This window comes from Macrobrachium nipponense, chromosome 24 (genome assembly GCF_015104395.2).
Source record: "Macrobrachium nipponense isolate FS-2020 chromosome 24, ASM1510439v2, whole genome shotgun sequence".
Taxonomy (NCBI): Eukaryota; Metazoa; Arthropoda; class Malacostraca; order Decapoda; family Palaemonidae; genus Macrobrachium; species Macrobrachium nipponense.
Window position 1 is genome coordinate 6792335 of NC_061091.1, and position 27096 is coordinate 6819430.

At 36.6% G+C, this 27096-nt stretch overlaps 1 protein-coding gene across 6 annotated transcripts in view; it reads left to right on the forward strand.

The window, feature by feature from the left end:
• LOC135205399 (calcium uptake protein 3, mitochondrial-like) overlaps nt 1-27096 on the forward strand; it is a 171588-nt gene that overhangs the window by 100536 nt on the left and 43956 nt on the right. For 2 of the 6 annotated variants that reach the window (XM_064235897.1, XM_064235895.1), the window contains exons 1-7: nt 1859-2019; nt 4206-4316; nt 4593-4640; nt 5151-5233; nt 7250-7414; nt 14901-14979; nt 16818-16956. In XM_064235897.1, the coding sequence (XP_064091967.1) occupies nt 1878-2019; nt 4206-4316; nt 4593-4640; nt 5151-5233; nt 7250-7414; nt 14901-14979; nt 16818-16956 (767 nt within the window). In that variant the 5' untranslated portion in view covers nt 1859-1877. Of the gene's footprint in view, nt 1-1857; nt 2020-4205; nt 4317-4592; nt 4641-5150; nt 5234-7249; nt 7415-14900; nt 14980-16817; nt 16957-27096 lie in introns of those variants that run through there. The other 4 variants (XM_064235896.1, XM_064235899.1, XM_064235898.1 and 1 more) reach the window with 4 other exon arrangements.

Below are 27096 nucleotides of genomic sequence, written 5' to 3' on the forward strand. Positions count from 1 at the left end.
CTGTAGGTCCCGTTACCAAGTAACCAGTTGGTTCCTAGCCGCGTGATTTTGTAATCCTTTTGGCCCCAGTGATGTCGCAAACGAAATACGGTTGGTTAGATGAGTAGCTGTGTAGGCGTGTATATGTAAGTTTTCTCTCAAGAGAAGTTGGATATTCCATTGTAATAGCTCTTTATTGTGAAGGGAAATGCAGTCTCAGTGGAACACATCTGTCATTTCTTGAAAGGGAAGAGTGTTGGTGGAGGCGTTGTATTCAGTGTGACGTTTCATTGACGTTTATGAATTATGAATGGGCCCGTACGTTTTATTGTAATAGTACAGCTCATTGAGTCTTCTGAATGAACCGTGGGTGTACTATATAAGGGCCATTTTCACATACCTTTATGTGTGCTGTAGTAAAAAAAAAAATATTGAAAGACAAAAGTGGTTATGGTTCTTGAAAGAAACAGCCCACAGCTTTCTTTTGACAAAGTGAAACCCAGTTTTTTTCTCTCTCTTAATTAAGAAATTCGTGTTATCAGCGGAACAAAGAAAAAACTATCTCGAGTTTTTTTATTTTTTTTAATAAAGAAACTCGTGTTCTCAACGGAACAAAGAAAAAAACTTTTGTCTGTGGGCGTGGCGATTGTAAGCTGGTTTTCATTGGTAACTTTTTTTTTTTTTTTTTTTTTTTTTTTTTTTTTTTTTTTTAACCATTCATATCCTTTTGGTAGCTGGTTTTCCACATGTCTAGTATGGAAAGAAACTCTATACCCTATTGTTTCTTTTGCATCTGCTTATGATATTCAATTATCATTTCTCTCTCTCTCTCTCTCTCTCTCTCTCTCTCGTGGTTAATAGTTAAGATTTTTGCTTACTGCAGTGTTAAATTTTAATTCTCTCTCTCTCTCTCTCTCTCTCTCTCTCTCTCTCTTTTCTCTTCTCGCGTCTCTCTCTCTCTCTCTCGTCGTGGTTAATAGTTAACATTATTGCTTACTGCAGTATTAAAAGAATTTAATACTCTCTCTTCTCTCTCTCCTCTTCTCTCTCTCTCTCTCTCTCTTTCTCTCTCTCTCTCTCATGGTTAATAACATTATTGCTTACTGCAGTATTAAAAAAATTTAATACTCTCTCTCTCTCTCTCTCTCTCTCTCTCTCTCTCTCTCTCTCTCTCTCTCTCTCTCTCTCGGTTAATAGTTAGCATTTTTGCTTATTACAGTGTTAAATATTTAATTTATCTCTCTCTCTCTCTCTCTCTCTCTCTCTCTCTCTCTCTCTCTCTCTCTCTCTCTTTTGATTAATAGTTAACATTATTGTTTACTGCAGTATTAAACATTTAATAGTCTCTCTCTCTCTCTCTCTCTCTCGTGGTTAATAGTTAAGATTTTTGCTTACTGCAGTGTTAAATATTTAATTCTCTCTCTCTCTCTCTCTCTCTCTCTCTCTCTCTCTCTCTCTCTCTCTCTCTCATATGCTTTTGGTTATTCTTGCCTGTCATTTAATGGCTTAACTGTATATGCAACATCAGAACTATTTAATTTGTTTTAATATGCTGCATTTGTTTCTAGCTACGTTTATCCCCTTGGCTGGATAAAGACTGCTGAGAGAGAGAGAGAGAGTATTAAATATTTAACACTGCAATAAGCAAAAATGCTAACTATTAACCACGAGAGAGAGAGAGAGAGAGAGAGAGAGAGAGAGAGAGAGAGAGAGAGAGAGAGATTATTACTCTTCACTTCTCACGAATCTACTTTCTGCTAAATAGGACAACTTGTTTCCTTCCTGAAGTCTGGCTGTCTCTTAAATTGTTTTTGGGGATTCGGCTAAGTTACAAAAGCAGTCTTATTCATGCTAGTGTGACTTCTTTCTGTTTCTGTAGACTGTTCTCTCATTTTCAGATGGAAGATCAGTCTCTGCGGGGTCTGAAGCTCAATCATCGTGAACGTCGGTTTATCAAGTTTGCCTCTGTTGAGTATCAGGGACAGCTCTACATGACTCCTCAAGACTTCATCGAATCAGTCACAGATTCTGAACCTAGACGTAAGCATAGTTTTATTTTATAAAAATGTTTATGGCAGAGCATTTGAGATGTTGAATCAGCAGATAATATATATTTATATATATATTATATATTATTATATATATATAGATAGGATATATCCTATTTTATATATATAGTATATATATATTATATATAATATTTATTATATATATATATTTATTATATAGATATCTATATATATAATTATATGTATATTTATATTTATCTTTATATTTATATTTATATAGATATACTATATATATTATATATATATTAATTATATTAAATATAAGTATATAGTATATATATAGTATATTTATATATAATACGTATAATAATATATATATAATATATATTTATATATATATATATATGGATAAATATTTATATATATATATCTATAATATATATATATATATATATTTTATATATATATATATATATATATATATATATATATATATATTAATATATATTATATATATATATATATATATATAATATATATAATATATATTATCTCTATATATATATATATATATATTTATTATATAGATTTATATATATATTTATATTTTATATATATATATATAATATATATATATATAATTTTATTTATATATATATATTATATATACTATTTATTATATATATATTTATATATATAATATATTTATATATTATATATAATCTATTTTATTTGGTCTATCGCAGTCGTCCCAATTCACTCCAGGTGGTACTTATAGTGTGGGGTTCCAGGTTGCATCCTGCCACTTTAGGAGTCCATCCTTTCTTACCATGTGTGTGTTTCTAGGAGCACATTCTTCTTCTTTTTGTGTGTTAGGATAGTAGATACAATTTTGGCTTTGTACCGCCAATTGACTGTTCAAATGTCAAAGTACTTTATTGTCAGCAGTCAATTGCAGACAAAATATAGCATATATATCAATATTATTAGTGGAGAAATAAGATTCAGGTTTCTGTAGTACTTGAAAATATTACATGAATTTATGTTAAAAAAGATATAACTGGGAATCTTTCAAGAACTTACTCATCTCTCTATAGTATTCAGCTAAACTGATTAATTTTTGTACAAAATAAACTGAAATGGGGAATCTGATGCCAGCCAGAGAAACATTTGCTTATTTCCAACCTAGACATCTATCGATTTTATTAACCCATTGAAGATGTACATTATGTAAAGCCCTTATCATTATTATGATTATTACTGTTGTTAAATTTTATCGATATATATATTTGATAGCTTTATACTATGTAAAACACAATCTGCATCCGTAAATTACTTCAACAGATTTTTTTGGTGACAAGATTTGAGCTTAACAATAACTGTCGTTGATTGGTTTAGTATAGTTAAAGTCAGCTTTCATGGTAGGATACTCTTAATGACATTTAAAACTGAATAGCTGAACTTTATTGCAGTATATTAAGAAACGAAAATAGTAAATAAAGATCACACTGACAAGCTGAAAGAAGATGTGAACAAAGTACACATTAGACATTGCTGTGAAAAATTTATTAACTAAATGTTAGCAATACAGGAAGTCCTCGGTTATTGATGATCCAGTTTTATGGGGCTTGTCGGATATTTTTGCCGCCATAATGAGCCAGTTTCCAGTTATCGGCACTGATAATAGAGTTATGGTGCTGATACGTAACTAACATAGGCACCAAAATCTGGTTATCAGCACCGTAAATTGCTGATTTTCCGTTATCGGCAATTTTCGCTTATCATAAAGCCATCGGAACAGAACCCCTGCCGATAACCGGGGACTGCCTTTTCTTATAATTGTTGTCCCAGCTGAACTGCAATAAGATATTTCTGATTACTAAATGTGTATGTATAGTTTTAATGCCATTTTTACCAGTTTTTGCATTTAGAACTTAAAGGAACTGTTACTCTGCTCATGAATGGTAACTGTGACAAACAACGGTTACCTTCCCGAAAGTATGGAATAGCTTTTGTAAGAGATATGCTGTAGATTTATAAAATTAAGATAGGAATTTATGTTGGACTCATTTTAAATACTATTACATATGTTAATTTTTCAAATATGTATTGTAGATATCAGTTTATTGATTTCATATTTGCAAATCTTTTTTTTCTCACGGTTCAGAACTAGTTATCAAATCAAATGACACAACTGATCATTGTTGATTATTGTAGCTCGGTTGAAACGCAGAACCTTGTGGGATAAAGACTTAGACCGTTTTCATCAAGAAACACCATCTCTGTCTAAAGGATCGCCAGACATGTTCCGCACAATTTTTGACAAAGGTAAGTTAGCATCATTATGTTAAATGCTTCAGATTAATGTTTGTATTGTAGAGTTTCTTTGTAATGAGTAAAATGTCTTGACTTTTATCTGGTATTGTTTTATAACTTGAGCTGGTTAAGGTATGAAATTTTTTTTAGTTTAATGAAACCACCAAGTCCTGTTTCTAGACTCAGATGTATTAGCAGAAATTGTTATTTTAAAATTTTAAAGATGGAAATTGAACAGTTAAATTGTAAATATCAATTTGAGTTTAATTTTCCTTTTCATCCTGTCAGGTATTATATCGTATACTGAATATCTCTTCTTGCTGTCAATTCTCACAAGTAAGTATTCTTCAACAGTTTGTTTAACTTAGGTATTTGTTTGGAATTTTAAATGCTTAATGAAATGTAAATAAATAAGAAATTTGTTGAAATACATTTTTGGGTGTTGGATATTTTGAAAGTACAGTAAGTAAAATTAACCTATAAACTTTGAAGATAAGTGCAAATACTAGTGAAAATACTGTATACGTACGTAGATTTTCAAATTGTAACATATGCTATTAGGTGATAGGTATGCTAAATTCTACCAAAATAGTGCTGAGGCTTTTATCAATATATATTAGATTATATATGTGCAAGATATTACAAGAGTCAAGTGAATATTCCTCATATGATAAAGTAAACTACAATGAAAAATTTAAGGAAAGTGAATCATTAATATATCATATTTCACATTCTTTTAAAAATGATAACTGGCTCCTTGGGAGGAGCACACTGATATAACAGTAATTCAGTTTGTTCTCTACAGCATCTCTCAAATTGTTTATTCAATGTGGTTGCCTTTCACAGAACCGCAGACTGGGTTCCGCATAGCTTTCAATATGTTCGACACTGATGGAAACCAAAGGGTTGATAAAGAAGAGTTTCTTGTGGTAAGTGCTTTCTGTGTTGGATGCATTTATAGATCTGCAGTGCTGTACAAACATTTTATCTTCACCTTGGTTTGACAGATTTCATTCACTGCGTTGTATGTATATATAAGAAAATGTTAATGCTTTACATGAATATTGAGTTTTTCTTGTATACCTTCTCAGAATTTTAGATCACGTACTTGCCCACAGTTCAGGTTAGCTATTTCCATAAAATAAATTAAATTAGAAATTTAATTTACATTGTACATATTTATCTTGAACCTGTAGCTTCCTTTCATCTAAATGTAAAACTTCCCTCTTGCAGCCTTAATTTGTCTTACAGTTTTTGTAGTGTTATTAGAAAAGTAGTTAAGACTATCTTAGCTTTACTTTTGATCCAGTTGAATAAGTCAGTGCTTTTCCTAGTCTTAGATTATTCTTACCATTAGTCAATTTGTGATAAGACGGTATGTTGTGCTTTTTTTTTAGATGTTTTAAGATATCCACACACGTACATGCATACATATGTATGTATGTATGTATGTATATGGTATATATATTAAACTGTGAATCATTCAACCATCATTCACTGGTAAAATATAAGTTTTATATTTAGTAGATTCCATTGTTGTCATATCAAATAGAGTAGCCAGTGTCTGTCCAGAAATATACTTCTTGTGAAGTGTATGCGACTTGCATGGGAGCTGATACATTCTGCAAAATAAGCTTTTAATCACAGTACTTATGCTTTGACAAGCGTTAATCCTCTGTCAGAATTGCATTTGTACTTTTAACTGACTTCTATTGCTTGACAATTAAACAATGCCTTTGTTGGTAATTGGTGGAGTCTCTACATTTTTGTATTAACTCGTATCACTAGTAGGTGTAGAGTAGTGTTAATTTTAGCTGTTTGAGTATTTTAGTTTTGTCTCCTTTTCTTTTGTTTAAATTGTCCAGTCATGTGAAACTAATGTTTTGTTAGAGTACAGTATGAGATTATGTTATGCAATATCTTTCAATTGCTCACATATAATGCAAAAGTAATATTTTTGCTTGTAGAAGTATTAGGGAGAATCAACAATAAAAGGGAATAATCATGTAAAGAGCAATCATGGAGAAAGTCCGTAAAAATTGGTCAGTAAAGATCATGACGGGAATATATTGTATGATAGAATGTGATATGCTTCAAGATAGAATTCTAGGGTCTTTACTGCATTGTAATAATGTTTGGTATTTGAGATAAAGATGTAAGATTTTTGTTAAAGATAACCATCAGTAATTTTTTTTCCCTTAAATATTACATTTTTATGCTTATTTTTCTTGGCATGTTAATATTTGAAAAAGTTTTTGTATGATTGCATATACAAGACCATGAAAAGGCTGGTTTGATGGAATGTTTTGTTAATTATGTAAGTATATAGGTTTCTTTTACAATCCTCCTGAATGGTTTTGGGTTGTTGCATTGAAAAATTTTAATTCAAAATTGTTTAAAGTTGCTGAATTTCCACGTTGCCAAAATTTTAAGTGAATGATGATTTTCCCTAATGTACATTCTCCTTAATGTACATAGGCTTACTCATACATAGGTAAGTGATTTTTGTTTAATGTAAGATTTTTACATGTTGTAGCAGTTAGTGTGACTGTATTAATATTTTTGTTATGTAAAATTTTAGTCAAGTTCATGTAAATACTCAAAATGTCAGAATATTTTATTTGACTCTTGTTTCATCCCTGTCTATCATTGTTTCAGTTGCTGACCATAATAGTTTTTCTGTACAGATATGTATTATCATTGATAATTTCCAGATTTTCAGTAATTAAGATTAGTGTTGCTTTGTTCATTATCTATATTTTTATATTTCAATTGAGCTTCTTCCTTACTCTGTCAGTAATTTTAATGGTAGTAAATGCATTATGCCTGGCTCAGGATGGTGACTGGAAGAAAGCATTGACTTCAGAATCCAAAGGTAATGTTCGAGACATTATGCACTCCCCCCACCATGTATAAATTCTGATCTGTACATTCCATGTGAACAGTTAATGGAGATGATAACAGCTGGTGTATTTCAAGCATATGCCACCTGGGTATCAGACACAGCTTCAGATAGTACAGACGTCAAGACCACAAAAAAGATAGAGGCAACAAAGCAGGTCGTAAGTGAGCTGCTCATGGGCCGAGACGCCAAGAAAAACCGTGTGGGGGTAATATAGCTGCATTTGTTTTGCGTCCCGTGTATCACCGGGTGCCTCGCTCCAGCTGCCTTTTGTCTAATCTCTATCTTCTGGGGAGTCCTCTGCGTGCATTTTGCCGGGTGATAGTCAGAGCTCTGAAGCTACTGAATTCATTTTTTTGTCTTGGAGTCTTGCAATTGATGTTGTTGATTCTTACAGTTTCTCTACTTTTTCTTAACTGTTTTCTTGTAAAGATTGTAGAGTAAATGTGGTTGATGCTTTAAAATTGCTAGAGGGAATAAGTCTGAGGTCGTAATATGACCATTTGTATGGTAAGCACCTGTGTTACTGATTCAGTTGAAGATAATGATTAGTCTACATTAATGCAGGATTTAGTTATATGAACACAGACTTGATAAACATCAGGTTTGAAAGCTGACCCTTTAAGTAAATTCGTAGAATTTTTCTGTAACTTCAGTTGATTTTGTGGAATTTTTTTGCAGATTTCCCAAAATTTGTAAATTAACGCTCATTGCTACAGACAACTGTAATAATTAAGGTTCTAAATTTGATAATTAGTAAAGGTTTGTAATTCTGAAATATTAGTAATAATTTTTGGTACATTAGTAATTTTGGATACATATTTTCATCCAGAACATGTGCGGCATATCAGTTGCAAGACTCACTTTCTGTTCCTTTCATTTCCAAGGTTTTCCAGTGTTTTTTGCTGTGTAGCAAAGCTTTAGTCTGTCTCTTTAATTGGTTCAGGTTCTAAAAGTATCATTCCATAGCTCTTTAATTTTTTGCAGCATTGTGAATGCAAAACGAGTCAGGTTTTTCTTTGGGATCCTTCCTTTAATGTGTAGATTGTATTTAATTTTCCATTCAAAAATATGGTTTTCCATCAATGATAACTCACTCCCAGGCTGATAGTGTGGTATGTTCTTTCAGGTTAACATTCGTCCTACTATTACACAGTGCATGACCATTGGTTAGTCTGGTTTTTGGAATCTTTGTTTGGATGTGTTCATACATTTTGTAAATATCTAAAGTCACCCCTTTCTAATAGAGGAACAGATAATTTGAATTCCATGAGATAAGCATTTTTTAAGATTTACATTTTGGCATTCAGGTATTAAAAACAAGTAAAAGTAATTTTTATGGAATTCCACAAGAACCCGCAGTAGCATCCCAAGAATATTAAAAGTGAAACAATGTTTGAATACCACACAATAAAATTTTTTTTTTTTTAAGATTCAGTACAGTATTCATTTTAGCCTTTAAAAACAAGTAAAAATTAGTTTCAGGCCATTGCACAGAAATCACCAGTAAAAGCCAAAGAATATCAAAAGAAATATTGTAGTTAAATACAAAAATGATAACTTTTGAAAGGTATCATTACATGTAAGGTTTGTTCAGACATTTTGAAGTTAGGTCCAGATCAGTTTCCAATTATTGCAATTAAGTTTCTGTATTAGTATATTGTCATTTCCTTCAGTATTTAATAAGCATTGTGCATTTATTAGCACAAAAAATATGGCAGTGTTTCAGTTATTAAGGAGTTATCTAAAATTATATTTGTGCTATGTTCACGGTGCTTTTGGTATTTTTCATATTGTAGTCTCAAGTACTATTGAAAACCCTCATATTTCTTTATTTTTACATATGCAGTAAAATGTTGTGAAGTACATTGTTATTGGCAGTTTGAAATCCGGAGACATTTCAGTGAACCTGTATTCCTGTGGAGCCTGTTAAGGCTGTTCATTATTTACAAAGCCAGTGTCCTAAAGAATATCCCAGATTTTTACCTTTTCAGATAACAGATTAAAGGTTCACTTAGTTTCATTTCTGGTGTTCATTGTCTTTAAAATCTGGCATTAAGAAAAAGGGAGACATCCCAGGTTTTTAAATACATCTTGAGGTTTGCACTGTCAAGTGGAATACAGTCTTTGGAATCTTAAAGTACTTGAATAAGGTGTTAGGGTACTTCAAATGTGGAAATGTCACAGAAACCAGTTTTGTATTCTGGAGACAGGTTACTGTGTAGCAGGAAATTCCTCTAATAAACATAAATTTTATGATAGTGCAAAAAGAACCAAAGTCCAATGGATACATGGCTCATTCCATTTTGTACTTGGCAAACTTGTACCAAATGCTAGATAAATGTGACGGATAATTCTTTTGCCAAGATGTTTTTGTGGTGTTTACATACCACATTAAATAGTTGGTTGCAATCAGTAACTGAATATTATAATTTTACATTAAAAAGCATTAAATTAAAGAGCTTCCTTACGTAATGTTGAAGAGTTTTTGTTTAAAGTAAAAAAAAATTGGTAGGTACAGTTTTTTTTTTTTTTTTTTTTGCAAGTGACACTGAACCAACAAAAAAAGAGATAAAACTGCTGTGAATTTAATTAGGAAATATGCTTTCTTTGCTGTATAATAATATGTAGGAACTTGTTGTGTCTCACGCAAGATTTCTCTTTCAAAAAGACATAAGAGTTTTGTTATTTGTGGTTGAGTTTGAATAAAATGTTTGTGTACTCATGACTTAGTTGATGAGTGTAAGTAGTATTTACTTTAGTCTAATACCTTTTTGTCAGCTTCTTGATAAACTATTAAGTGATGAGGTGAGTTGTACTATATCCTCTGTCCTTGAAATTTCAGGTGATGAAAGCATTTGGCGCTTAATGGTAATTGAATCTTAGTTTAATAGAAATTAAGAGACCTAAAAGCAATTTATAGACAACAATGTATTGACAGCAATTTACCTGGATTATTATAGTAGAATTATATCTTTAGACAAAAGATATGTGCGGACCAAACATAGTTTGATATACTAGCAGCATATCTTAAAAAAAAAAAAAAAAAAAGTCCCACTAGTGCTGCAGTACAGTGTCTTGTACTTACAGAATTGGAAAGGTTGTACACCAGTCTAAGACCCACAGCTATCACTGTACCTTACTGTAAGACAATGCTGTCTTGAGTGAGGTGGGTTCATGGCCATTGCTTCTTCTCAGTCCTTCAATTTGTTTCATGTTTTTTTACTTTTTACGTTTAACTTTGTTTTCACAAAGTATATGTACTTCTAACTTTCTCGTGTAGTCTGTTTCTCTTAGCTTTGTTGGTTCATTTTAGGCTTGCAAAGTAACCTCTTCCATTTGCGCTTTATCCCATTACCTATAAGATGCTTCTAGAATAGCCTTGGTATTTGCATACAGTTACCGTGTGCTTGTGGTATTTTAAAACATGCCTCTATACGACTTTGTTAGAATATTGGTAATGTTTCATGAAATCAGACGGCTTTTTCTTCCTGTGCCATGCCCCATCAGTTGTAGTGCTCATGAATTGCTGTTCTCATGAATGAGAACAGTTACAGTATTTGCTGTATGGTGGTTACAGCAGCATTATGAGTAATAGCCATAAAAAATGTAATGGGTCAGTTTAGTACATATTTAACTTAATCCTGTGAGAACCTTAATTTTGGAAACGTGGTTAAGAAGAGCATTGTGCTTGCCAAGTGAGGTAGCATTCACCCAGGCTCATAGGTTTACAGTTAGTTTCTGTTTTGTTAAATTGAATAAATTGATTAAAATCATGCTGTTCTTGTAAATGATTAGGATTCTAAGTTTTTCTCCCTTTTTTCTGAAAGTCGAGCCTTCTTGATCGACATCTAAAAAAATTTCCTGTATATGTAAAGGTTTTGCTTGTTATTGGCAACATCTTACCTATATTTTTTACCTATATTTTTTTATATCACTGATTTTCTGATAAAAGGAAAGTAGTAACTCATCATTTTGTTTGGAAGTTATTCATCTAAAGTTGTAAAAGAAAATGGAATTTTATTGAATAAGATAAGGTTACTTGTAGAATGGTTAGTGTGATATCTTATCTATGGTGCAAAGACATCTACACGTAAATTAACTTAGTAGAAAAGATTAAATATAAAATTAAAACAAAAGGAATTGATAAGTGATAATCCAGAATAGTTCTAAAAGACTGTGATTCTTGGGAGGGGTTGAATATTTAGCAGACATGCAAGTCATTTAGTTTACTTCCTGGGACCTGAGAGACCTTGTACATATGCAATAGGTTACATGACTTAGTTGATAATCCTTTTTCATATATACTTCAGTGATGTATAAGGTGAGGTGGTGTGCAGTGCACAAAATAGGCTAGTTTGAAAATAGTGGTGAGTTTATGAAAGCAATTTACAGGAATATTAAACATTTTCAATAGAAAACATTTTGTTGTTACTTTCATAGACAAATAAATTGAAAGCACCATTATTAGCAACAAAGTTACGTACTACTACCTTCAATTCCAGAAGTCAGTAGCTTATCCAATCTTATGAAATATTATGTTAATTGAGTTCAAAATTTTTTTAATTGTGTATTTTCATTTACCACGAACGTCCTCATGAAATCTGCCTAGTATGTATAACAGATTGAAACGTTAAAAAAAATAGACAATGCAATTTGTAAAATTTTGAGACTGGTAAAAAGGTATTAGAATTTTAGTCGTCAGCGTTAGTAGTCAGTGTCATTTTTGTATAGTGATTGAAATAACACTAATCAAGTTTGTTCTCACTAAGTAACAAAAATATATACATACTGTATATGTATTTATTATTGCAACCTTATTTGAATAGGAATTAAAATATTTAGTATTGGGTGAGAAACTTTGATGATTACTCATGATTGTGATCATTTCAGTGTTTCTTGCAAGATATTTAAAGGCATATCTATGTAATGTTAAGAAAATGTCTTATTGAATGTTGATGATCAGCTGAATGCATTAGAAATATTTTTAGCTTTCCAGGTTTAGGATTGAAAATGGATTTTCAATTGTTTAATCATAACTAAAAAAGGCTTTACTATGTAGGTACTGTTATTATTTTCCTTTACATTTTGATGTTCAGGGTAAAACGTTGAGCATTGTTATCATTCAAAGATTCTTTGTGTGCAAATAGTGTAAGGAGTACATAGTCTTGTCATTTCGCTCATTTAAGCGGTATGGATTGGATGTTTCTTAACACAAAGCAAGATTTTGTATACAAATCCATCAGTTTTATAAATAAGCAGTAAGCTGTTTCTACATGGTGGGGAGAAACAACTGTTAACAGCAATGCAGATTTAGGATTAGTGAGAAAAGAATTGAGTTTTACCTTATAGTCCCAGTTGTTCATGCACTGTGAGACTACCTTACATCTTCTGTCTTCTGTGCATCGTCTTCTGTCCGATGCACAAAAAAAACATTGCAACTAGGCAACATTTAGGATGAAGAATTATGGCTGGATCTACAGCAAAAATGCTTGTACAGTAATAGGCTGTAAAAATAGAAAATTTAGATATACATACAACTGATTTGAATTCATTAGGTATAAATGGTAGCTTTAAGAAAATCATTCTTCATGTGGCAGACAAGTTTTATATTTTGCTGAATATATTTTTTTTTATTTTTAGCGATTTGATGTCAGGTTTTCTTTCAAGTCTAAAGTTCTTTTTTCAGAAATTTGAAGGGGTAGCATGTTTTTTGGAGAAAGATATTAAGATGGTATATTTTTTCTCTGTATGTGGTGTATGGGTACAGTGTACTGCAATGTTTTTATTTGTACAGTGTTATTAATAGGAACTGTAGTTGTTTTATGAAAATAGCAATGCCATATTATTGGCAGTGGATTTGCAAGGTGAAACCATCTTAGTAGCATTACTGAATATTATCTTCATATAGAGGTAAAAGGGCAGTAAAATGTTGTTGGACAATCCTGAAAATAAAAGTACAGTACGGCTCGTCAAAGTGAATGGTCACACACTTACACTCTTGCGTATGACACAACTGACTGCCAATATAATCTAAAGCAAAAGTAGTGTCTAGATGTAGACCACACAAGTCATGAATGGGGAATGTTTTGATAGTTTGCAACCTCATTTTGTAAAGCTTGAAAGTATATATGTTGGTAGTATTTTAGTAAAAGATGCTAAAAGTAATTTTCCTTGATAGGTGGAAATAGTGCAGATGCTATGAGAGCTTGATAATCTAGTAAATTACTGTTGATTATTTTCATGTAATGGTAAAGACCTCCAGAATTAAAGGAAATGACTGATTTTTATGACTTTAAGACTAAAATTTATCTAAAGTTTGTTTTTGGCAATTTTTGTCATAGCAATGGTTATGCAATATGTGAAAAACACGATTCAAGTTAGATAAGAAAAAAGTGAGGTTTTCCCTGACTATCCAAGTTTTAGATATAAAAAAAAAGATGGCTTGAACTATATTGTGTGCATTATACAAAAGGGTGCTTTGTTCCATCCAGATTAAACTATAATTTTCAGGAAATAGTATTCTTAAATACACAATTTGTCAGATTAGATTTCTTAAGGATTTTGTGCTCCCGTTAATTTCATGTACTACATACTATTTATGGATTGAATAGTACAAATGGGTGTCATTTTACAAAATAATTGGTAACTGTAGGCAAGTCATTGTTCAAATATTGATATATACACATTCAACTGACAGTAGAGCTGCCGTAACAAAGAGTTTCATTATTAATGAGCTTTACATTGCGTCAGTTAAAATTGTGATATCATCATTTTGCCCATGATAACCTGTACTGGTAACAAATGCCAAAAATTTAAGGTTTCATGTTTTTGTGATTGAATTGGAACTGATGTGCTTTTTGCTTTTTTGCTTGATGCCATTTTCAAATTGCAGACAAAATTTTTTTCTATGCATCTAAATAACTTTGAGTTTAAGAAAGCAGGTGAACAATGCTGTCTTTTGTGAATAAGCTGCCACACACCATTGCTTCTGACTACATGACACATTCAGACTGGATTGAATGGGAATGTGTAAAGATTAAAACAGTGATTTTCTCCTAAATGTTTGAATATTTTCTCAAAGCTTCTCTGTTATGTGTCCTATGGGGTATCTGTAAACTATAACTGGTAAGGTTAACTACTTGTATGCTATTTCATGCCATATTTTTCCATCTATTTCACCTTTATTTTCCCTCTTCCATAAAGTGCATTACATTGTTTTCCATCTGGGTTTGACTATGGCTTACTGCATAAATCATCTTGCTGAAAGAGGTTACCGAGCATTTCATTGCTGTCTAATTGACAATCATTTTAATTGATTAGGTCGAGCGGTATAATTTTTTTTTATTAAACTGCTTAAGCTTTAGTATTGAACAGTATATAGAAGATTATCATAGGTGACTATAAACCTAGTAGTACGTATAACTGTTTTGTTTTCTTGATTTATTCATTAATATATGTTGTTAGGCTACTGTTGTGTTAACTATAACTTTATTTTTATGTATATTGGTTCACCTTACCTCAGTATACTTATTTTATAAACATTGTGCACATCACTTCTACGTTATTATATAAAATTTACTTATGCTAGTGTCCATGCTATATTTTGGTATATTCATATTCATAGTTACTCCTTATTAAAAAGGTCTTGCCACTTATATGTCAGATTTTACAAAGATTTTTAATTTTTACAGTTGGAGAAGATCTTCAGCACTGCAAGGCGTGACCGACTGAATAGAGCATTGGAAGGTGTCGTAAAAGTTGCAGATGAAGGTGATTGTTTTATTTGTTTTGTTGAATTTAGGACTTTTAAGTTCATTTATATTACTAAGATAAGAATAATTTAGTTTCAAGGTCTATAGTTTGAGAATTCCATCATAGTTATTCAATCCAAGTACTGCTGTAATTTGAACTGTTTTTGAGAGTTAAATAGTTGAATTTCTAATGTAATTTCTTAGTGGTTAAAGATATTTTCTGTAGATAATTTGTAGTACCTTTGGAGTATGGGAGGCTCTTTTCAGTGTCTGGCTAGTGTCCATATTTTTGCTAAAGTATCATTGTCTGTCATTTGTCTGCATTGTCAAAGAGGTTTATGATAAGGTAAGGTGTTCTAGTATTTAAGCAGTGTTAGTTATAGGAAAAGTACAGGATTCAAAAGAGGTTGCAGTGTAATTTCTTGAGCTTATATATTATGTTCTGTACTGTAACTAAATGTGCTCATGCATGGGTATGCTTATTCTATCTTTTATGGTGCTCACATGTTTAAAGGGAAATTTTATTTTGAAGTATACAGCATGGTACTTGAAAGATGGGTGGGTGGGTCCTTGCCCTTAATTACTATATCTATACATTTCAGCTGAGAATTTAATGCCATAGGCTGCTATATGTAAGGCTAGGGAGAAACAGTATTCCCTGTACAAATTCTTGCGCACCTCAGTGTACTTCATCGCTTTAAGAATAGCACACTTGAAACTGCATTTTCTTTTGTGTGATAAAGCCTATCCAATTTTAAGAAGCTTCATTCCATCCAAAGTCAGTTATGGTACGGAATTATTTTTTACTCAAAGAGCCAAGATACAAGAGCATTGAATATGAAAACATGTCTAAGAGCAGCTTACTGTATTACAGGAAGATAACTAACAAAGTCATATATTGTTGAAGAAAGAAGAAAAGCCCTTTTACAGACTGCTGAAGTAAAAGTTTTAGTGCTAGAGGCTAAATGACTTGAGGAGATATTATGGTGGCAATCAAATGTGATATCTCTAAAACTAAAAGCCATGCCTGACAAAACATGAAGGAGGTAGAGTAATGAAGATCTCTGCAGGGGAAATAAGTATCTTGGCATATAAAGCAGGCATTTTAAAGGTTAACAGTGGTCAGTTTCATCGCAAAGATAAAATGAAAATACTCTCCCTTCTAGTATGAGATTTGAGAATTACTGTGTGAAGGTTTAGTTAATATCTTGTGCTATTAGTAAAATGTTCCAAATAAGTGTGATTGTGGGCTAACATCATGATCTGTGACTCCCAAAATTTGTTATTACTGTAGTAGGTACCTTAAGGATTATATGCTGTGTATAATGGTTGTCATTTGAGCCTGTAAAGGATTAGAAAAGGTTTCATGAGTGGTAGTTGTTTTCTAATCAAGCTGAAAATATGCTTAGTGGTCAAGTTTTATTTCTCTTTATTACTCACTTGTTTAAAGGGAGTGACCCGCTGTAAGTGAAAGCATATTTTCAGCTAAGGGTTTTGTGGCAGGAGCTATATTATTGGTTGATGTTAAACTAATTACTGCAAACATTTTTTTGTCAAGAAATTACGTTTTACAGATAATAGAGAAAGTATGCATAAAGTATTGGAGGGTTTGCTAACTCATTTCTTATTACGTATAGCCACACAAACCTGTTATGTCGTGTGTGTGTTTTTTTCTTATATGTTGTTCTTTCTATTCCCAGTGTTGATATGTCTTTCCTAACACCAATTATTTGAGCTTACATCTTCTCTTACCTAATCTGGGATTGTGTTATTTGCTCATGCAGCTGATGTTCATTTGCATAAGTTGTGTGCTTTTGAACATTAACCTCTCACTGTGCATCTTTGTTTCTTACACAGGACTATATCCGACAGGTGAGGAGGAGGCTGAGCCTTTGGAGGATGAGTTGCAGAAGAGCCATGTCGTCGATACCACCTTGCTTGTACACTTCTTTGGACGGAGAGGAAAACAAGATTTGAAGTTTGAAGAGTTTAAAATGTAGGTCTTAAAGTCTTGTGTTTTTTAAAATAATAGTGATGCTTTACCAAAGAAAAATTTCTGTTTCTCTGTGCATTAAACTTTGGCTCAAAATTTACTGATGTTTGACAAGCATCACTAATAAAGGGATGATGATTGTGATAAGCAATGCCATAATAAAATCATAATCTTTCTAATGATTTAGATTTGTCAACATTCACATCTTTTTAATATCTTGGAAGAGCAGTAACGTATACCAATGCACTGTGCCAGCAAGACCCTAATTACATTTATTTCTTCTAATCAAATTGCCTTTTTCCCCTCAAATTCCTCTTTTGGTAATTACTAGATTCTACACTTTAACAGGTAGTTAGTTTTTTCTTTTAGTCATTGCTTATTTCTTGTTTTAGAAGATTTTCTGTAGTTATCAGGGACTATTGGCATCTATACCTAGTCACAGGGTATTGGTAGCTTCCACAATGCTCTTGAGCATCCCGTGACCTATCAGTTACCCTTCCAACCCAGTTTAGACTGTTAGATGGGTGGTTTGAGGTGGGCCTTTATATGTTAAGACCTCAGGTTTGTTAGTTATGAAAAATACATTTGTTCTTGAAACTTACCTGTCAGATATATATATATAGCTGTATTCTCCGAAGTCCGACAGAATTTCAAAACTTACGACACGTGCAGTGGTCGGCCAGGTGGTTAGTACCCATTCCCGCTGCTGGGAGGCAGGTATCAGGAACCATTCCCATTTTCTATTCAGATTTTCTCTGTCGCCGGTACTGTCAACACCTGTTTTCAGTACCTCCGTCTTAGGATTTTGAAACTTCATTGCCGCTTAAGTATCCTAATTGTCTTTTGGTTTAGTATTGACTTGGATTGTGGCTTGGCATACGCTATCATAATTTGATTGTTCTTTGCATAAGATCTCTGAATCTAGTTCGGCTAGTTTCAGAGTTTGTTGTCTGCAAGGGGTAAGGTGAGGCTACCGAAACCTTCGGTAGATCCTCACTGTGTATGCATGAGATGTAGTACTTGCTTTGGCAGTACATATACTAAAATGGGAAGATTACCGTGAAGCGTTCCACATTTTTCTTAATTTATTCATATATTAAATTTATATTAAGTATATATATAGAAAGGAGTATTAATATACTTTTATGTTTCTTTATTGAAAGATCAATGTAAGAGTGATGTTTGACTGATTCCGAAGGGAAGACGTATGATTCGTATGTACGCAAATTAGAGCGTGATAGAATCAGGAGGTCTTCCTCCAAGACTGCATCAGTAAACAGAAGTCAGGGTAATGAACCTACTAACCTCCTGTAGACTTTATTTTGCTAAACTCTGTGGTATGGCCTACGGGCCTTGAGGTCGTGTTTGCGAGAGGTAATGCCCTTTCTGTTATTGTGGATTCCATCCATATCTTGGAATCTAAAGTGCTTTCTCTCCAATCAGTGTTGTGAGTGTAGTGAGGTTGTTAGTGCCCCTAGTGTTGTGGAGGAGGCATCAGATCGGCCCTATAATGCCTCTAGGCCTGGACCTCTGCCGGGCTCCCAGGAATCAGGGAATGGGCAAGTCGAAAGCCAAAGGAGGGTTACGGGGACTCCCCACCGATCTGGCGTCCCTTTGGCAGGACCTGAAGACGCTTCCCAGGCTGCCAAAGATAGTGCATGTGCACGAATCCTGAAGGATTGCTTCTCGTCCTCCGAGGCGTCCTCCCCGTGCAGGGGTTGGAGCTCTCGGAAGGACTCGCGCCCTCTAAACAGAAGCTTATAGAAGAGGACGCTTCACATCCTCTCTCCCTCGTCATGCGTTGCAATCGTCACCTGAACATTTTGACGACTTTCCACCACAGAAGAGAACAAAGACGCAAGATGTCGCACAGGCGGCCGTCGTCTTTGGTCTCAGAGAGGAGGACGCTTCACATCCTTTCTCTTCTGCTGCTTTGCAGAGTTTTGCTGCCTTTCCTCTGCAAAAGAAGACCAGGACGTCATCCGATGATGACGCTTTTGAACGCTCCAGTCGCTCCAGGAATAGAACTGTTGCGGTCCCTGTGAGAAGGAAGAAGGCGTCCCCTCGCCCCTCGTCTTCTCACAGGATCAGCCCTTCCTCTGAGAAGGAGTCTCCTCCGATAAAAAAGATCATCCTTTCATGTAGCAACAACTTGCTTCGTTGCTTGCCGAGAGAGAGGCAGAGTCGTGTCGGAGGAGGAAGGATGATAGACTGCCTATCAAGAGGTCCAGACAGTCCCCCTCGCCTTCTCTTCACTCGTCTCTTTCTCCTTGTTTCGTCGCCCTCTGGATTTCATGCGGCTCCCCAGCGGTTGTCTAGAGGGCGCGAGGAACGTCTCCCCAAACGTTCTTCTGTCGAGAGGAAGGAACGTCGTTACTCTCGTAGCAAGAATTGTTTTCCTGCTCCCCAAGACGCTCCCCTCTTCTCTCTTTGTGACGCTTCGTATGTGGAACGTGACGTTCGCTCTGCTGCTAAGAAGGATGTTGTTCAAGCTGTTGAGCTTGACGCCATGCAAGCTGCTTCACTTAGTCAAGCAGTTCGCCAAGACGCCCCTCGCTCGTCGCTCCATCTGCTGCCAAGCATGACGCTAGTTCAGCAGCTAAGCTGGACGCTTCTCAAGCTGCTAAGCTGACACTTTGCATTCGGCTTCGTCACGAGCTGCTCGTCAGGACGCCCCAGCTGACGCTTTCTGGACGCTCGTCAGGACGCCACAGCGTGACCCTTTTCTTTTGGACTGGCCTCGTCAGGAACGCCCAAAGCGTGACGCTTTTGTTCTGGACGGCCTTCGTTCAGGACGCCCTCCAGCGTGATCGCTTCTCTGGACGCTCGTCAGGATGCCCAAAGCGTGACGCTTTCTGGACGCTCCGTCCAGGACGCCAGCGTTGACGCTTTTTCTGGACGCTCGCCGATCTCAAGACGCTCTCCGACTACAGGACGTTCGTCGTGACTCCTGTCTAGACGCTCTTCATGAAGCTTTCGCATCTGCGCCTGAACCTGCTGAGGCTGTTTTGGAAGACGCACAACCTTGTACTCTGAACTCGTCTTCTCAGCAACGCTCCTTATTGAAACTTGGCCCTAAAGGCCTTATACCACTTCCTTCGGTGGTCTCGTCTGCCGCTCCTGCAGAAGAGGGAGAAGTGAGCAGCTCATCGTAGGAAGCAAACGAAGAACAACCTTCAACGTCAGCGTCTTCTGACTACCTAGTCTTGGCCCGCTCACTCCGTGCTTCGTTTGGAGATAAATTCCAACCCTCGGCCTCTCGCTCTCCTCCTCCTCAGTTATCCTCTTCGAAATCCAGCAAGACTCCGGGATTCGTGAAAATGAGGACTTCTCTTTTGACCAAGAGAGCATTTAAGAAGGTCCATGACTGGATGGAGTCGAGGAAAGCACAAGGCAAGACCTCTTTTGCCCTGCCTCCGTCAAGACTTAACGACAAGGCAGGTATTTGGTATGAGACGGGAGGACGTCGGACTGAGAGCTCCCTCCTCTGCCCAAGGCGACTTTGCCAGCCTGGTTGATGCACAGAGGAGGTCTCTCCTGTCCTCTGCTAAGGTTTCCTAGACACTTTCAGATCTGCATCACCATCTGAAAGGGCTGTTCAGGACGAAGGAGACTTTTAACTCCTAGATAGCAGTCTCGGAGCCCTGACTCTCTGTCTCTCAAAAAACTATCCAACCTGCATGAATAAGGTAGTCAGGTTGGTTCTGATGAGCTGGCGTCTAGAAGGAGAGACTAGTAAACTTAAAGCAGTTTTTGGGGTCATAAAACGCCTCTTCAGCGTTCAGGACTGCGCTGCTGAAGGGGAACCTTCGGGTCTTACCTGCCGTAAGCCCAGTCTTTGAGCAGGAATAAGGCTCCTTCCTCGATTTCTACGGGAATCGGGAAGTATGTATGCTCGAATTACTCGATTACTTTCTGTCATATGAGTGGGTTCCCCCCATTGACAAGATACTGAACGTTTTGTCAGGTAAGTGGGTAAGCCCCCATTGACGAAATATAGAACTCTTTGTCACGTAAATGGGTTAGTTCACATTGACAAAGATCCCAATAACATATCGCTTAAGCAGGTAAGCTCTCATTGACAAGATTCAGAAGAACCCTCATTCATAGGTCACTACCTCTCTGAGGCTCTTAGGGGAAACAGACTTGTAGACTACGTCCATGAAGTCTTCTGTCCGATAACACAAGAAGCTGAGCTGTCCTCTTCGATTCTCAGTTCTAACTTGATGCTCTCCTTTGACTAATGCTAATTCATTCTCTTGGCTAAGAGAACGAAGACAGTCGATCTCCATTCCCTCTCTTCCTCATCGAGGAAAGAATGTAGTAGGGAGGTAGCTGTCCAAGTGACTACAATACTCTACGTATTTTACCTTCGCGTCATATTACTATCAAGCGATTGATGGTTCAAGTTATATACGCATACCGTGGTTATCCCTACGGATGGCAACCGAGAGGACTATTATTCTAATTGCATTTAATCGGTAATCCCTGCAAGCTTCCGGGAGTTTTCCGGTTTCCCTTTTTAGGTATTTAAGGTATTGTTACGACAACACCAACTCAGCTTCTGTATTTAGCGAAATCTGTTTCGCTTAAATATACCTGCTTGAGAGTTTCTTTCTGCTCGATGATGATGATAAACCTACGCCTTTGTAGAATGGAATAGCTGGCAACTCAGGTGGAATAGTGCGAGACGGCGAACGTAGGCTGCGGTCACTATAGAGCAGCTCAGTACCAGCTGGTTCTCTGCCATGTGCGGTCGGTTACGTCTCTCTCTCCTGCGGGATTGACTGACTAACCGTATCTCTGCCCTACAATCACGGACTTTAGCCTCGGGTTGAGGGGAATTCTCGCATGCATGAATGAACATCGCCTTCGCTTTGGGAGAATTTTTTCAACAGACATATCTCTTAGACCTTTTCGGTTCTGTTTACCGCACTGTAACAGAATTCGGTACGAGTCTACTGCAGCATAGCACTAGAATAATGCACACCTGCTTAGGCAAAGCGCAGCCTTATTGGGGAAGGAAACATGCTCGGTGAGGGAAGGGATGATTCTGCTGGGGACCATTTCCTCGCTGGAGAAGTTTGTTTCCCTGAAGAGACTGCAATTCAGACCTCTCCAGTTTTTCCTCTGGAAAACTGAAATATCATCGAAGATCTGGAAGTGATTCTGAACATCTCTCAGTCGGTCAACGATCACCTAAGGTGATAGAAAGTAGGTGCCAGGCATCTGGAGAGGGGAACAGATGTCCTGGCACATAATCTAAAAGAATTGGAAGCAATTCGGTTGGCTCTCCAGTTCTTCGAAGAACGAGTTTTGGCCGAGTGGTCCAGATCAACTCGGATAATTCCACAGCTCTTGCATATCCCAAGAAGTATTGAGAGAAACTCTCTTGGTCCCTGTTCGAGTTAACGAGAGAGAGCCTGTTATGAGCACAGGCACGAAACGTAACGATCCTCAAGAGGTTTGTTGCAGGATTGCAGAACGTCCGTGCGGATCTTCTCGATCGACGGCAGCAACTACTGACGTCCGAGTGGACTCTTCACTTAGAAGTATGTCAAGAGTTGTGGAGACTTTAGGGACGTCCTTTGATACATCTCTTCGCAATGTTGAAGACGAAGAGGCTTCTTCTAGACTGCTCCCTTGTTCTCAATCCGGGAGCGGTAGCAATAGACGCCATCCTATGGAATTGAAAGGGGATGGATGTTTAGTCTCTTTTCCCCTATTCAAACTCTTAGGAGAAGTAATAAGATAATTTGCGGCGTCAGAGGGAGCGAGGATGACGCTGATCGCCCCATGTTGGCCTTCGAGCGACTGGTTCACAGAGGTCGTGTCCTTCGTAGCGCACTTTCCAAGGACCCTTCCCGAGAGAGTTGGTCTACTCTAACAGCCTCACTTTGAGAGGTACCACAAAACCTCTTTGCTCTGAGTCTGACTGCGTTCAGACTATCGAGAAGTTGACCAGAGCGAGAGGCTTTTCAAGACTAGTGGCAAGTGCGATTGCCAAGGCAAAGAAGAGCTTCCTATCTTGCAGTGTACCAATCGGAGTGGGCTGTTTTCTGAAGATGGTGCAGGAGGAATGGCTTTTCCTCCACCTCGACCTCTGTGAATTAGATTGCCGTCTTCCCTTTCCGTCTGAGGAATGTGGATAAGCTGGCAGTCCCGACTATTAAAGAATACAGAAGTATGTTGTCGACGGCCTTTAGACTCAGAGATTTGGATCTGTTGAACAACAAAGCCCTTCACGATCTTTGAGGTTTATTGAAATCTCGAAACTGTCTAAATCGAAGCTTCCGGCATGGAACTTAGACGTAGTCTGGAAGTTCCTGATGTCGAAGCCTTTCGAACCTCTCCTTTCTGCAAACTTAAAGCACGTGACCAGAAAGGCTAATTTTTCTAACCACTCTAGCCACGACAAAGAGGGTTAGTGGGGTTTAAGCTATCAGCGGACATATTGGCTTTAGAGGACATAATGCGGTGTGTTCTCTAAGCCCTTCGTTCTTGGCTAAGAATGAAAACCCGTCTAACCCTTGGCCCAGGAGCTTGGAGACCAAGGGGATGTCACTATTTATTGGGAAAGAGCCAGAGAGAGTCCTGTGCCCTGTCAGGGCTCTCAAGTTTTATGTAGGTAAAACTAAAAAGAAAGTCGAGATCCTTCGGACAATCCACGGTGTTCCGTAAAAAGACCAGACTTGCCCATGTCAAAGAATGCCCTGGCTTCCTTTTAAGGACCTCTTTCAAAGAGGCTCATTCATCATGTTTGGACAAGGTTTTAAAACCTTTTAAAGTGAATGCTCACGAGGTGAGGGCGCGGCCTCGGAGGCATTTCAAAAGAGCATGGCACTCAGTAACATCCTGAGTGCCACGTTTTAGCGAAGCAACTCTATGCTCACTTCACACTACCTGCGGGATGTGAAGACGACATGTGAGATCTGCTGCTCGTTAGGGCCGGGGCAAGAAGTGTTACTCGTCCTATCCTGTAGAAAATGGTTAGGAAGAGCTGTTAATTATAGTTGTTGGGTCGGCCGCCTGTGGCGGACTTCTCAATTCTTAGCTTTAGTTAAACATCCTTAACTTTGGCTAGGTTGGTCAGGTGGTGATATATATTACTTCTTAGCCCTCATAGTATGGTCAATATGGTCTAGTCACATTGTGGTCACGCTCCCGTTGACAGATCATCTAGAACTCACCAGCTATACAGGTCACTACCTTGCTGGAGACTCTAGTAAAGCAAAAGCCGTCTTGGGTGACAGTAATCACGAAGTCAGCTATGCTAACAGGTATGGAACCAAGATGTCAGTCATCTACATGCAATTTGCATCCTAAATCATTCTATTCTGTCCCTTCCCACCTCCAAAGGTGGGATTCAGCTATATATATATCTGACAGGTAAGTTTCATGAACAAAGTGATATTGTTATGATACAATAAAGTTTGTTCATACTTACCTGGCAGATATATATAATCAAGTACCCACCCACCTCCCCTCAGGGGACAGTGGCACTAGAAAATCTGAATAGAAAATGGGAATGATTCCTGATACCCGCCTCCCAGCGGGGGGAACGGGTACTAACCACCTGGCCGACCACTGCGTGTGTCGTAAGTTTTGAAATTCTGTCGGACTTCGGAGAATACAGCTATATATATATCTGCCAGGTAAGTATGAACAAACTTTATTGTATCATAACAAAATCATATTGTTCATATACGAAACAAACCTTCGGTCTTAACATTAGGATAAATACTCAGCGCCAGCTGGAAACCGGTAAAGTTTAAAATAATTGTGTATGCAAGGGACTATTGGCATCTGTGCTTGGTCACGAGACATGTGGAACCACCCACATACCCCTCATTTACTCGTGACCCCATTAGTTATTTTCTTACACCTTTAAGGGGGCCGGCAGGCTAATGCCATTCTTTAAGGACAGGACTTTGATATTCATACCACTTACTAAGGTGACTTGGGACATCTCCAAACCGCATATGATTTTCACCTCTGACCTTCGGTTTTGTGACGCCAGGGCGATTTATCACGAAAATAACCATTTTTCAAATTCTGTCTCATCCCTTGATATTTAATATTAAGACGGGATTACTGCCATATATTGACCTGATGTAGACCTCCAATCGAATGAGGAGTTTTTTTTTCTAAAAGTCATTTTTTTGCTAGATATGAATTTTTCATTATGGTAAAAAAAATAAACCTTATAAATCAGGAAAACAAAATTGATAAAAAAAAAAAGACGAAACAAAAATTGGAAAAAAGGGCTTGATTTGATTGTTCTATAATGTCTTTCTGAGTTATATACCAAATTCCAATGTTATAACTTTAAAACTAGTGATAAGATAGATTTTGAAGGTCAATAACTATAGTTTTGAGATACGGGCGTTCAAAGTTTTCTTTCATATTTTTATAACGACAATGTTAATAAATAATGATTATTATTAATGTATATTTCTTTTTTGTGTATTAATAAACCAAAACTTTATTTATCATAATTTAATCATAAATGATGATCCCTTTGCTCATATATCGTAGCTTGGGGCACTGCGTCAGGCAAGATGGGGCACTCCTTCCTACGCAACTCTTTCTCTCTCCTTCACTAACTCGGCTTATTACAGCGAATTTTCTTCTTCTGTATGTTAGCAATATGTTTTCCTAGTATTTTCTGTTTTGGCATGATGAAATTCTTGCCGAAACAAAGATAAACATGTAAATGCAAGAGAATGTTAAGAGGTGAAATTCGAAGTTGTACTCTTTTTACAAAGACAATGTTAATAAATCAGGATTATTATGAATTTCATATTCCTTTTTGGGTATTAATAAATAAACCAAAACTATGTTATTTAACCTAAATTAAGATCCCTTTGCTCAAAGATCGTAGCCTTGGGGACAGTGTGACGTGTGCTTCAGGCAAGACGGGGGCGTTTACTTACTACGCAACCCTCCCTCCCTCTCTCTTCACTAACTACGCTAATCATATTAGAGCGAATTTTCTTCATCTTTATGTTAGCGAGAAGTTTTACTTGTCTTTTCCTCACTGGTATGATGAAATTCTTTTAGAAACATAGATAAACATATGTAAAAGCAAGCGAATGTCATAGGTGAAACTCGAGCTTGTGGACTACTTGATGTCTGTGTTTGCACTGAATCATGGTTGAACTTGATACTCCCTTCTGCGACTCACGGAATCTCTACAGATGCCATTTCTCACAATTTCTTTGACAATAATTATCAAAATTTACAATAACAGAAGAAATATTGCATTTTCTTGTATGGATAAATGTTTTAGGCTTATTGAGTTATGTTTACTAATTACCCTGTAACTACGAAAGTAAGAGGAATTATGACGAAATATTTCGTATACGTATTCTCAATGGCCATATGAAGCTCCATGAATTTTTTCATGACTGCATTTTTTGCCATACCCCCATATATAAGGGTTCCGGCCGGCCCCCTTAAGAGAGGACGTGCTTTGCTCCGTCCTTTTAAAGCCGGTTTAGTTTGCCCCCTGTTTTCAATTTGTCGTTTGGAATTCCCAGGTATGTGAACATGAAGCCTTCTCAGGCTGTGAGTCTTCCTGGATATCACAAGAAGCAGATAAACGCCTTGATATTTTCTTCGACGATTTCGACGTCGAGATACTCATCGTGTAGTAATTCGCAGGTGAAGAAACTCTTAAGGTATGGTTAATTCGTTACCTGTGCTTTGGAATATCGCATATTCATATGGATTGCCTGTAATCCAAAGCTTTGATGTATCTGGATGTGCTTTGGGAGAGATGTGCATCGCCATCTTGTTTTCGTTCCAGATATGTGGGTAGAGAGGATGCAGGTGTGCGGTCGGCGTTAGGCTTATCAAGAACCAACCCAGGAAGGACAGTTGGTTTGATATATAACGTCGTGCTGCCATCCAGGGTCCCACGTAATGGATGTCACTTATATCCTGATATCCACTGAATGGCGGTTGGATGCGTAGCCATCTGTTAAGAAGCAGATAGTGCTACAAGCCAGCCTTTAATGTCAGGTTGCTATGTCTACGAGAATAACAACAACAGCCTTGCACCTCTGGTAGGGTGCTGGCTTCGTATTCGAGATGCTCAGTGACATCATAAATTATGGCAACCACCATGACGTCACTTCA